This window comes from Acanthochromis polyacanthus, chromosome 2 (assembly GCF_021347895.1).
Source record: "Acanthochromis polyacanthus isolate Apoly-LR-REF ecotype Palm Island chromosome 2, KAUST_Apoly_ChrSc, whole genome shotgun sequence".
NCBI lineage: Eukaryota > Metazoa > Chordata > Actinopteri > Pomacentridae > Acanthochromis > Acanthochromis polyacanthus.
Genome location: NC_067114.1, coordinates 41,379,284 through 41,391,613, shown reverse-complemented (window position 1 = coordinate 41,391,613; position 12,330 = coordinate 41,379,284). Strand labels below are relative to the sequence as shown.

The 12,330-nt window shown below is 38.0% G+C and overlaps 2 protein-coding genes across 2 annotated transcripts in view; both read right to left on the bottom strand.

Annotated features, from left to right (window-relative positions):
- Positions 1–411: 411 nt before the first annotated feature.
- Positions 412–834, bottom strand: LOC127533002 (nicotinamide riboside kinase 2-like). Its single transcript, XM_051945023.1, has one exon. It carries the CDS (start codon positions 739–741, stop codon positions 448–450), a length of 294 nt encoding a protein of 97 aa, XP_051800983.1. The 5' UTR covers positions 742–834; the 3' UTR covers positions 412–447.
- Positions 835–3,544: 2,710 nt separating this feature from the next.
- samd4a (sterile alpha motif domain containing 4A) overlaps positions 3,545–12,330 on the bottom strand; it is a 111,924-nt gene continuing 103,138 nt past the window's right edge. Inside the window, 1 exon segment of the mRNA XM_022202036.2 lies at positions 3,545–11,312. Within this exon segment, the coding sequence (XP_022057728.2) occupies positions 11,284–11,312 (29 nt within the window). The 3' untranslated portion in view covers positions 3,545–11,283.

Here is a 12,330-nt window from a genome sequence, read left to right as displayed (position 1 = left end):
ACTTCTGATGTCCACATTTTCAACATTTTTGGGTGGAAATAAAGAAATGCTAAAAATGTTAGAAGATTTACTGATATATATGTAGTCGCTTTACATATTTTTAGGATTTTTGGGAAGATATTTACTCATTATTTGAAAATATTTACAAGAATTTTCTTGCCAAATTTAGGGGATTTTTAAAAAAAAAAACTTTTAAGGGAAACTATTAAGGAATTACTGGAATTTTCTTCCTGAAGGTTTTGCAAATTTTCAGAAATTTGGGGATTTTTTTTTGCTGAATTTTGATTCTTTTCAGACAAGGAAACAATATTTTTTGGTGCCTGTAAATGAAGACAACAGGAAGGTTAAGACTGAAAAAGTGAACTCCAGGCAGTTTCTGGACATTTTTTCTACTTCTGTGGGCTCTTTTTTTTTTTTTTTTTACTGTAATATAAAATCCTGCACCTTTTACAGAAACAGAACAAACTTCACCGGGTTCTCCAGCCACGTGTAGATCCAACTCATCATGGCGTCCATGTCCAGAGCAGTGATGACATCGTACTGCTTAAAGCCATCTTCACCAACCTCAATCTGATCTTGGGGCTTGAAGAAGTCATCCTGATGGACCACGCAGCAGTTGGGCAGGTTCTTGATCAGGCGGTTGGTGAGGCTGGTTTTCCCTCCATTGGTTACGCCGCCGATGCCGATGATGTACTTCATGTTTTCGGATTGGTCAAAGCTCAGAAAAAGGGTCAAAAACATCAACAAAAACCGGGTCAGGAGTGATCGGACGTGGAAGAAAGCTGAAAAAGAGAAGGCTGCAGCAGGAAAAGTCAACTACTGGAGTCCTCCATGGCACTTGAGATTAGTGAGTAAGGTGAGAGCAGAAAGGAAGCTGCCACTCGGACGAGGTTCTTCCACCCAGAGAGGACCTCTTTGTGCTGTCGCTGCTACACATAATGCCCTAATGGAGGTTTTAGGTGGAATATTCCTTTTAACCAGCCCATCAGGTCTCTGAGGATTTTGGATGGAATACTCGGTTAAACCTGGAGGTGTTTTTATCTCCCATGTGATCTTTCTTTACCAATCTGAGGAGTTACTGTTTGTGTTTTAGTTTTTCTCACGCCATACTTAAGAACCAGGCTAATGTCATGCTAAAACTGGTGAATCTAAGAAGGTAATTTGTTCTTTTCGTACCTGCTGGCTGGGATTTAGTGGTTGAATATTTACAGCAGAATATAATAAGCTCATAACTCTGGTCGGTTCTACGTAAAAAGGAAAAAAGTATCAAACCACGAGGCCTCTATCGGGGTTTATTTGGCCCAGAATTAAGAGCAGAGAGGTGGAGCTGTTTGTGGTTTGGACGTCTGACAGAAGAATGACTCAGCAGCTTTACATCGACTTCATAACGTCACATTTAATTTACACAGAATCTGCTTCTTTGTGCGCACAGTTCAAGTTCAACTCTCAAGAAACAGCTCAAATAAATTCTTAAACTGATGCTGCAGGTGGTCAGAATTCACCGCTGATGTACCTTCAGGTCTTATAAACGACTGCAAACACTGACTTTAGCTTCACTAAAAGGTTTCAGATGGTATTAAAATGACTACATTTAATGTACATAAGGTTTAATTTTAGTTTTTGTCTCCAGAAACTTAAAAAAAAGTTTTTAAGAAATGAAAATAAGATTAATGCTGCAGGGAAATATTTTTTTTATTATTTTTTATTTGGGCCCAGACACTAAAATAAATCATTTTTTGGAAATTTGAGCATATTTTGTGCTGCTGGGAAACTCCTACTGGTTTTTCATCATCAATACATTCATAAAGTAGGTATTAAACTGAAGTCTATTTGGTGTTGTGTTTTTTTTTTTGAGACTTTGGAATTCTAAAATTTAACCTCCTGAAACTTTGCAGGTAAACATCTGTGCTCACATTTAGTGGTGGAGGTTCAACTCTAAATGAAGTAACGTCATTATTGCAGTTTATAACTGTGAAAAGTGAGAAATTGCTGAGTCCAAAGGCAAAAATCTGTCACTGAAATGACTCAAATGTTGCACAAAAACACCAAAACTAAAGCTTTACTTACAGCTTTGTGTGCAGAATTCAAAACTGTCCAACTCTGGCGCCCTCCGGTGGTGATAAGAGGGAAGACAGGACCTTAAAACGTAAAAATCCTCTTTGTAATTTAAGGAAAAAGTGCAAAATCTTGAACTTTGTAGGCTCATAGTGTCCTTAAGATTATTTTCAGAAATTTAAGGGGTCATTATTTGTAACTGAAGAGAAATCCTGACAAAGTTTAACTGAGAAAAGTGTGAAACAAAATGTTTGTATGAACATCTGAACGAATATCTAAGCAGAAATGACACATAATTAAGCCATAAGAACCCAGACCCATTTTTCCTTCAAGGACTTAATGAGTTAAGGTCAAACATAAAGCTTTAATAGGAAGAGACTGGGGCACTCAAAATGCTTGTTACACTGGTGTCACCGTGGTCCCTATGGGTTAAGCCAAACTTAATGTGTCTGACTTCACCGTTTGTGTGTATTTAATTTAGATTTTCTCAAATTCTTCTTTTCAGATCGATAAACTTGAACTTCTCTTCTTTTTTGCACAGGTTTCTTGTGGGATTCAAGTCTTTAAAGCTTAGAAATCAGTAAAACTATAATAGAGCAGCAGTGTTCAGGGGTAAATAATTTTAAAAAATCTAAAATATAAAAATGTTAATTTTATGCAGCCATGGAAGAAATACTCAGATCCTTTAGTCACTGCAAATAAACAAATAAAAAACACGTAGACATCCTGAAAGGGAAGTGAAAATACATTTATCAAATCGTATTATCATGAAAATGTCCTTAAATATCAAAAGTAAATGTAATAATTCTGCATTGCAATGCTGACAGATGAATCTTTTTTAATATTCGACATTATCAAGTTATTAATACTGATACTTCAACGTATAAGCAGCGTTTACTGTTGTAGTTGTTGAATTTATTTAGTTTTTAAAATAAATCTATGCTTTATTTAGAAAATAAATCCATACTTTTTGGGGAAAAAAGGCTTTTTAGAAATAAAATTAATAAAGCTTTTAAACTGAAAATACGATGGATAAAGCAACACTTAGCTTCCCCTTTTATAGCATTCATAACAGCTTTAATGGTAATAGTTTAACACCTTTAAACACACTATAATGAAGAAAATTTTAAAATGTAATTCTTTTTCATCATATTTGTTCATAAATATAATCATACTAATGACTGGAAGTTGTTGTTTGAATATATAATAAAATACAGGTTAAATAATGTAAACAGAGATTTAAAATTTAATGTGACCAAAGATTAAATAAATATTTGTTGAATTGTAGATGATTTTGCATAAATTACTGTTCTGATTATGAATTTACTTCATTATTTACTGTGAAGTTCAACAGAATTAGTTTCTTCATGTAGAAGTCCACTTGTTGAATTTAGGAGGAATATATAGTTTAAAAGTAAAATAAAAACCTTTTTCAAACCCATTTTGGCCGCGGAGACTGAATCAGAGACACATAAACACACAGGAGGACTTTAGTTTTTTTCCTTTTATGTATAACGGGGCATGCCAAGTCACAGCATTCTGGTACGTCGCGACAAAAAGTACAGCAAGACACGTTGAAAATGAATGTATTCACACACACACACACATCCTCACCGTCTCACAGCCACTCACACACACACACACACACACACACATCTCTGTTTTTACACAGACCAGAATAATTCATAACTTCATATCAGCATTAAGAAGTACCTACAGAGTGCAGAAACCAGCGGCCGGGTTCACGGTCGCGCTGCAGAACCAGAGTCGAGACGTTTAGAGTTTTAAAGCAGCTCGTATCTGATAAGGAGCTGCGTTAATTAGTGGAAAACATCCAGAAAAATCATTACATTTAACTGAGAGCTTTGACTTTTTACTCCAATTGGTGCAAAAAAAGCTGCACTTTTCACACTTTTTCCAACATTTAAATCAGAAGAGTTGAAACAGTTGTAGAATTTGAAAATTTGTGCATAAGACTGTTTTTTGTGTAATACAGAATGAAATATACATAAATAATGTAGAGAATAACTACAGTGACATCTTAATTTATTGTTTATAATGAACAGAAATGCTGCCGCTGTTAGAACAGCATCAACAGTAACTGATGAATAAAGCAGAAATCACTAAATTTGTGACGTTTTTTATCATGTTGAGCAGATTTCTGACTCTCTCTACGTTACAGGTGGAGCTGCAGCACTCATAGCATCACAAATAAACATCTGATTCATGTAATTGAATGTATGTTTTTAAAGATGCGGTGAAAGATGCAGCTCAATGCTCTACTTCAGGCATCCATTCACTGATTCCTGACACGTTTTCAGCTCAACTGTCTGTAAAAGAAGAACTGGTTTGCAGTTTAGTGAAAGAGTAACGAGACAATCGGACTATTTCTACTGAAATGCTGCTTATTGAAGACTATTACAGTATATGAGGGAGCGCAACTAAAGTCAAATAAATTATATTAAACATCTCAAATGTGTTTGTCTTTTATTACAGTGAACTAAACATCTTAAAGTTTTAGACTTTTGGTCTAAAAAGCAGTAAATTTGAGGCATTATTGGATTAATAAGTGCTCTAGGAGACTGTGACAAATCATTTTCTGCATTTTTTTGGACCAATCAGTTAATTAGGAAAACAAAAGACGAGCTAATAAAGGAACTAATAATTAGCTGCAGAAAAAAATGCAACTTGATGACAGGAATCTGCTGTTGTAAATTGTAAAGTTGAAATGTTTGTTTGCTCAGTTGAAGGCTAAATTAATCGACAGTTATCTAGAAGATGCAGAGAACCTTGTTTTATTTTACTGTATTTGTTGTTAATTAGGCCAAACACAGACGAAACAATCAGTGAGGAAGAAATCAAACCAAATAAAAGCTAAATTAATTATGATTTTTAAACATTTTTGCACCCCTCTCATAAAGACAATCAAAATCTGAGAATATTGGCATCAAAATTATTCAGAAAGTCATTAGAAATAGCCCAAAATAATCCTTGGATCACACCAGAACGTTAAACAATCTAAATTCTGGCTCTCTTGGCTGCAGAGTGAACGCGACCCGGCCGTCTTTAGTTTCTTCCCGCAACGTTACAGTTTTTAAAGTCCATATAAAACCATTTACATTTGGGGTAAATGTCTCGAGTACAAAAAAGGCACTGCCATTTGTTATTCTAAATATGACTTTCCCAGCCTTGTGCATGCAGTTTTTTAAAATATAAATTACACTTTTTTTTTGTCCTTCCTGGTTTTTCTTCGTTGCTTTTTTCGGCATTTTTTCTTTTCATTTTTGAGTTTTTTTCATTTTTATTATTAAACATACAATATTCTTTTTTTGTCAAATATATACGTAAGCCTGCAGTCAATACAGGACATCGGCTCTTTGATAAAATAAAACTAAATGTAAAGTAAAAGGAGCACAGTCAAGCGGTAACACTTTGTTACAGAACTGCTGAATTTACAAAAAAAACAAAAAACAACAACAAAAAAAGAAGTCTTGGCATCCCATATCGACATAAACTGACTAAACTGCAGAATCTATGACCAAAAAAAAAAGATACAAAACAGCATATATGTCTCCACTTAAAGTACATTAAATGTTTTTGGAATATCAAGGCGTTTGTCTAACTGTTAATACTGCAGTGTGCACGGCGTTAGAAGCACTCCCACAGAGCTGATATGCATTCAGAACAAATAGAAAATAAAAAAACAAGCATTTGGTTTTGAAGAGATGTGTAATGATCCGACCTCAGAGCTGAAACCCTCCGCTGTCCCATCACAGGTTCGATCTGAGTTCAGGAGGCGGATCTTTAGACGCTGCAGGACGTCGGCTTCTAAACAACAAATCCTGAAACTGAACTGTTCTGTCGCCGGGAAGAATCACATGAACTCGGGTTATTTAAACGCTGCCAGACAGTATTTTACAGAAAACAAAAGATGGAGATTCAGTTTAAATCTCCTGAACTTTCCATGAACACTTTTATGACTCAAAAATGGCATGAGCGTAAATAAAAATACTGCACAAACACTAGCTTCGATAAACCCTTTGATTATGTTGCTTGACTGCAGGTTCTGATAATTTTATAAAGAAATCTCATGAAAACACAGAAACGAGCCGTTAGTCGATCCTAACAAGTAAATATGTGGCGTGTTCTTTAAATACTGTAAACACATGTTGTAGTTTACTTTGACTCCATCCTGCTGCCACAAATACTCAGAGCAGCAAACGTATATTAGACCTCAGCTGAAAATAGTCTGTAACAGATGTTCTCCTGTTTAAGTAACTTTTGTTGAAAACTAGTCTTTTCAAGAGATTCGTTAAAGAGCCCATATTCTGCACATTTAAAGGTTTATAAATGTGTTTTGGGGATCTACTAGAACGTGTTTGCAAGCTTTAATGTTTAAAAAAAACACATTATTTTCCTCTTCATGGACATTTCACTTCTCACAGTCTGTCTAAAATGCTCCATTTCAGCTCCAGTCTCAAAAAGCCCCGCCTCCTGGGAAGCCAAGTCTGATCTGATTGGTCAGCTGGACCAGGAAGTATTGATTAGTATGCTCATATCTGTGAGTATGTGGATGTAGCTCGAGAAGAAGCAGCTCAAACGAGGAAATAATGCAAAACAGCTGCCTTTTCTGTGTTTTGGGGGTCAAATTAGCTGTTTAGCTAGCAAATGTGTTACACGATGATGTCATTAAGTAACATAAGAAACACCTGGACTTTAAACGAGGCATTTCAACCAGGTAAGGAGCAGAGTATTCTCTGTTTAGTTTGGACTTTTTGGGTCTGCAAACCCTTTACATGCACAAAAAGCTGAAAGAAATATGGAAAACAAAATATGGGCTTCATTTCAGCTCTTGACCTGTCCAGGGTGTCCCCTGCCTTCGCCCGAGTCAGCTGGGATAGGCTCCAGCAAGCCCCGTGACCCTAGTGAGGATAAAGCAGTGTATATAGAATGGATGGATGGATTTCAGCTCCTGTATCTTTAAGCCCCACCTCCTGAGAAGCCAAGTCTGCTCTGACTGGTCAGATGGACCGACAAAAACCAGGAAGTGCTGAATAGTAACCTCAGTTTCTGAATAAGGGGATGTAGCTCAAGCAGAAACAGCTCTAGCGAAGAAATACTTGTGCAGTCCTGTATTGACTGCCTTTTCTGTGTTTTGGGGGTCAAATTAGCCCTTTGGCTAGCAAATGTGTTACACGATGATGTCATTAAGTGACAAAAGACACGCCTGGGCGTCAAATGAGGAGTTTCAAGCAGGTAAGGTGCAGAGTTTTCCGTGTTTACTTTGGGCTTTTTACGTTTGCTGACCTTTTATATGCACAAAAAAGCAACAGGAATTATGGAAAACGGAATATGGGCTCTTTAACATTTAGAAAAAATATAGAATAATGCCAAACTCATCCTTTAAAGCAACATATACATAAACCTAAGAGCTTCTCCCACACAGGACCAGAGTTGGATTGTGACAAACCAACAGCACCAAATTCACAGTCCACATCTCAAATTCTTATTTTACTGGAAAGCCCAGAACGGACCGGTCTACTTCCTGAAATGACTAACACGTCGCTGTTTTTTGTTTGCCGACAGCTGAATTTTGTAACCAAATCTGTGACGGACCTGCTCTCTGACAGTCCAAATGAAAAATCTCAACATGACACCGATAGATACAAACGAGATTATAGTTGAACAACAGCAACAACAACAACAAAATAAAAGAAAAAAACAGTCAGTCAACAATAACTATGTTAATATTTGAGATGTACGTATGGTCACCAGCCATAACATGTTAATACATATGGTACTTTAAATAATAATACACCTAAATGATCAGTATCACCTCTGCAAAAATTATGAAAAAAAGAATAAATAATTGCTTCTACTTTAAGTACTGATTCATACGGCAGTGACACTGAAAGAATATGATGAAATCCTGATGCTGTTTCTTATCGAGAAGCATCGTTAAAAAAAAAAAAAAAAAAAAAAAACAACACAAAGCTGTCGAAGGTGTAACATCAGTTTAACCACTGGGGATTAACAGGGTTCATTCATGCTTTGGTGGAACCTAAAACACTGACAATAAAAGGTTCAGCTGCTGTAAAACTACCAACACACACTTTATTTGTAGCGATCGTGTGTTTGCTCAGATCCAGACTGAAGTTTTGAGCCGCAATAACTGACCTGAAACCACTTTTAGTTTGGGCTCCAGACACCATAACAGAGCTTATGCATGTTTTTGTTCCTTTAATTTGAATCGCACACGTCTTTGCTGCCTCTTTTAAGGAGTTCTGTAGTGTTTTAGATTTTTTTCCATTGTGTTTTTCCAAACTTTCCAGTGATTTTTGAAGTGAATCGTACCAGAGAACATCTCAACATCAGGCTTGTAATTCATTTATGGGTGCAGATGTTTAAAAAAAAAAACACCCTGACCAAAGCTGTAGCACATGCATGCTTAATTACATCAATTAATCTGCCACCATTTCGACAATTAATACATTTTTTATCCAGTTGTTTTTCATGCAAAAATTACATTTGATGACAAATTACAAAATCAGCAAGAAAACTAAACATCCTAGCGTTTTAGGGATGTTTAGATAAAACAAGAAAATTGAGGAAATTACATTTTCAATACTTTAAAGACGCCCTCTAGTGATTTTTTTTTAAATTTTTCTCCTTGTTTACGTGTCCATATGGTGTATTTCCACCTTGAAACTAAGTCTTAAAAACATAGAATCAGACTTCTGAGGTTTCGTGCATAACAAATCTGAGGAACCAATCCTGCCGACTTGTAGGTTTGAGTCTTCGGTCTCATTAAAAGCCGTTTCTGGCTTAAACACAAGAAGCTGAATTACTTCAATATTTAAACGTGTAATTGTAGAAAGCAGTTGAAATTAATAGATCTGCATCTAAGAGCCATTTCAAGGTGGGATTTAACTATTTTTTCTGAGAAAAAACTTTGAAATATGTAATTGCAATACATGAAGATGAGTTCTTAAAGTTTAACAACCAAAGAGAGAGATTTAAATATTCTGCATTAACTGATTAAGTGAAAACGTTAATCGACAGTGTTGCAGTTGCATGTATTTTTCTCGATGCATTAACTTTCTAAGTGAAGAGTGAACAACATTTTAACACTCATATTTTAACTAGAAAGTTGTGTTTGGCTGGAAGGTTGGAAAAACATTCAAAGACAGCAACATCACACATATGTACATGAAAGTAAAGGAACTAAAACATGCACAAACTCTGGTATCGATATTGAACTGTGTGAATTAATTCAGTCTGGACAAGAGACTATTTTCTGCTCTGACATCCACCCTTCAACGTCGCCACCTGTTGTGGTTTTACTGCTCGACTTCTGTCTGTCCACTGAGACTGAAGCTCGATCTGGATTTTTAGTGTATCACATTATCATATCAAGTGCAGGATACAAAGGAAGAACTACAGAATTGCAAAAAAACAACTAATGAAGACACTAAACAATAATAATCAACGACCCTCAACGACTTCCGTTCAGACTCGTGTGCTCTGATGAACGCAGCACGGCCGGGAGTTACTAACCAGCTTATTCCAATACAAAGCTACTCTTATAAAGTCCAGACACAAAAAAACAAGGATAAATATTAAGACACAGAATAACCATGAGATTCAGAATGAAAAAATAAAGAAAGTAAATTCCATGTAGGCCGGCGCTGACAGGATAGACTGAAGACACACAGACGATCTATGAGGGAAATCCTAAGCTCTGATGTTTCCTCAAATCTCTGTCTTCTCTGTGTCTCCGTCAGCGTCTGTCCTGCCATGACTGCGTTGGCCAGCAGGTGGAGGTAAGCACTAAAGAGACAATCTCTGGGAAAACTACCCTTCATGGATTGACTGTTTTTTTTGTTTTAATTCCAATGTTGCAACACGGTCCGAGTGCAAACCAAATCCACCTCCTGCTCCTCCTGCCCCTCCTGCCATCTTCTCCTCTCCACAATCTTCCTCCTCTCCAAGAAAGATATCTACTTGTAACATGCAGCTGTTAGCGTTATCACCCTGCTTTAGAAAAGCCCAGTATCTGAACATGCAGACAGATCCCACTATATATCTCCCATTTTTATATAAAAAACCCCTACATTTTCTGCGCCCGCGAAAGGCTCTGAATTCAAAGAGTTCATACAGTACATGCTGTGGATGAACAATGTGTGACTGAAACTCACTTCCTCCACCGCCATTAGACATGACATCATCTCCCTCCATCATCTTCAGCCCATCAAAGGTCCTGCCTCTGATGTCTCTTGTTCAAACATCCGCTTCCCTTTCCAGCATCACCTCAGCTCGATTCTTTCTCCTACCACTTTCTGAGTCTTTCTCCACATCCTCGTCTCTCTGCTCTAATCTCCGTCTCTCTCTCTCTCTCTCTTTTCTCCATAAACATTCAAGCCAACACCAAAATAAAGAATAAGCATGTTAGTTGTAAACTAGTGTGATGGCTACTTGTGGGGGCGTAAAGCTTGTAGACAGCCAAGGCTTTACAGAAAATCACACAAGTCATACCTGAAATTCATACATGTTTCTGTACCCTCTGAAAGTAGCATCATTATGTAAACAATAAATACATACAACACAAATAAATGTTTGTTTTGCCACCCAATACTGAGCTCTACAAGCGTCCTCCTGGACACTCAGTCCTCTGCTGAAGACAGTCCAGGAGATCCCAAACTTTCCTTGTGCATCGTCGTGGCTCTGCTTGTCTCGTCTCGTTCTGGGGTCTGAGGTACTGTGATGGGTTTGAAGGATGCCACGAGCTGTGGTCGACGTGCAGGGACCAGACGGTGTCGGGGAGGGAGGGGGCCTCAGCCTCACTGAGCCCTGATCCGCCGGCCAGCGTCTCCCCTCGGCTGGGGCTGCAGCGCTGCTTCTGGTCTCCTTGGGGGGGGGGGGGGCGCTGTTGGCACTCTGTCCGGGCCGCTGCTTTTCTCTTCTCTCCTCGGCCAGGTGACCGTGAGCGTGCTGGCGGAGCAGGAGGTGTGTTTTTCCAACCCGATGGACGGTGCCAATGTGGTAGCTTGTGTTAGCCGTGTGGTGATCGGCCCTCTGGTGTGTCTTGGATCCCGCCCGGTCCTTTGGTTGAGCTCTACCATCGGCTACAGGGAGAGGGGACGGGAGGGCTGGTGACCTCGAGGTGACTTATGGTGAGAGAGCCTCGTGAACCGGCGCTGTCCTGCTGCTCTCACAAAGACCCTCGTTTCATATTGTTGATGTGCGATCGGCACCGTCTGAGGAGAGAAAGAAAGACGTCAGTAAACCTCATGTCATATCTGAACATATCCATATGTAAACTCATGTCATACGCGTACGTATTCATATGTAAATTCACTGTCATATCTGAACATATGCAGATGTAAAGTCACCATGTCACACATGAGTTATGTTCGTTATGTCAAAACTTTTATAAAAAAAAAGAGGTTTACATGTCAGATTGTGTGCATTAAACTACCTAAAGTGAGCATATAAACGTCTCTGCAATTAAGTTTGTAAAATTTGGCCAATTCAATTAGTATTCTCTATTGTCCATAAAAATACATAAAGATAATTTAATATATAAATGTTTCAAAACCAACATTTAGCTTTAATGCCTCTCTGCCTGTGGAACACATTACCCGCTGATCTCCCAAATTTGCAAATTTGGGAAAAAACTGAAAAATTCCAACAAAACGCAGCTCTCTGTCATTACAATTCTTACATCTATTTATATTATTAGTCCTATTCGTCCAATCAGAGTTCATAATTCTCTTCGGGCTGCAGAGTTTTTCTTATAGACTGCATCTGAACACGGTTTGATTTCATCTGAAGAGCAGTAGTGATCTTACTGTGCCATGAACCGGAGGAAGCTCTACTGACTTGGTGAACAGTGAGGGTCCGGAGCCCACACTGTCATGGTGGGAGAACAACACATCTGTCAAAATACTGATAGAGCCTTCCAGAGGAAAACAACCGTCTGACAGCTGTTGCCTCTGGTGTGGCCAAAGAGGAAAATGTTATCAAGCTACGTGCCGGCGGAGCTTTTAATTCCACAAAAATAAAACCTCCGTCATGATAGTGAAGCTGCAGGTTTATGTCATTCAGAGCTGTTGTTGGAAAACACGGCAAAGCAGAGAATATGCAAACAGACGGACTAAAACTGTGATTGGAAACACTTAAACTTGTTTAAAGTAGTGAAATGTGCTCAGGGACGGATTTTTTGTTTCACACCTACATTTTATCTCACAGAGAGACTCCTGCTAGAAACACAAA

What these genes read in the sequence shown, in the direction of transcription:
- LOC127533002 (XM_051945023.1), bottom strand. Translation starts at nt 741, where the DNA reads ATGTTTTTGACCCTTTTTCTGAGCTTTGACCAATCCGAAAACATGAAG.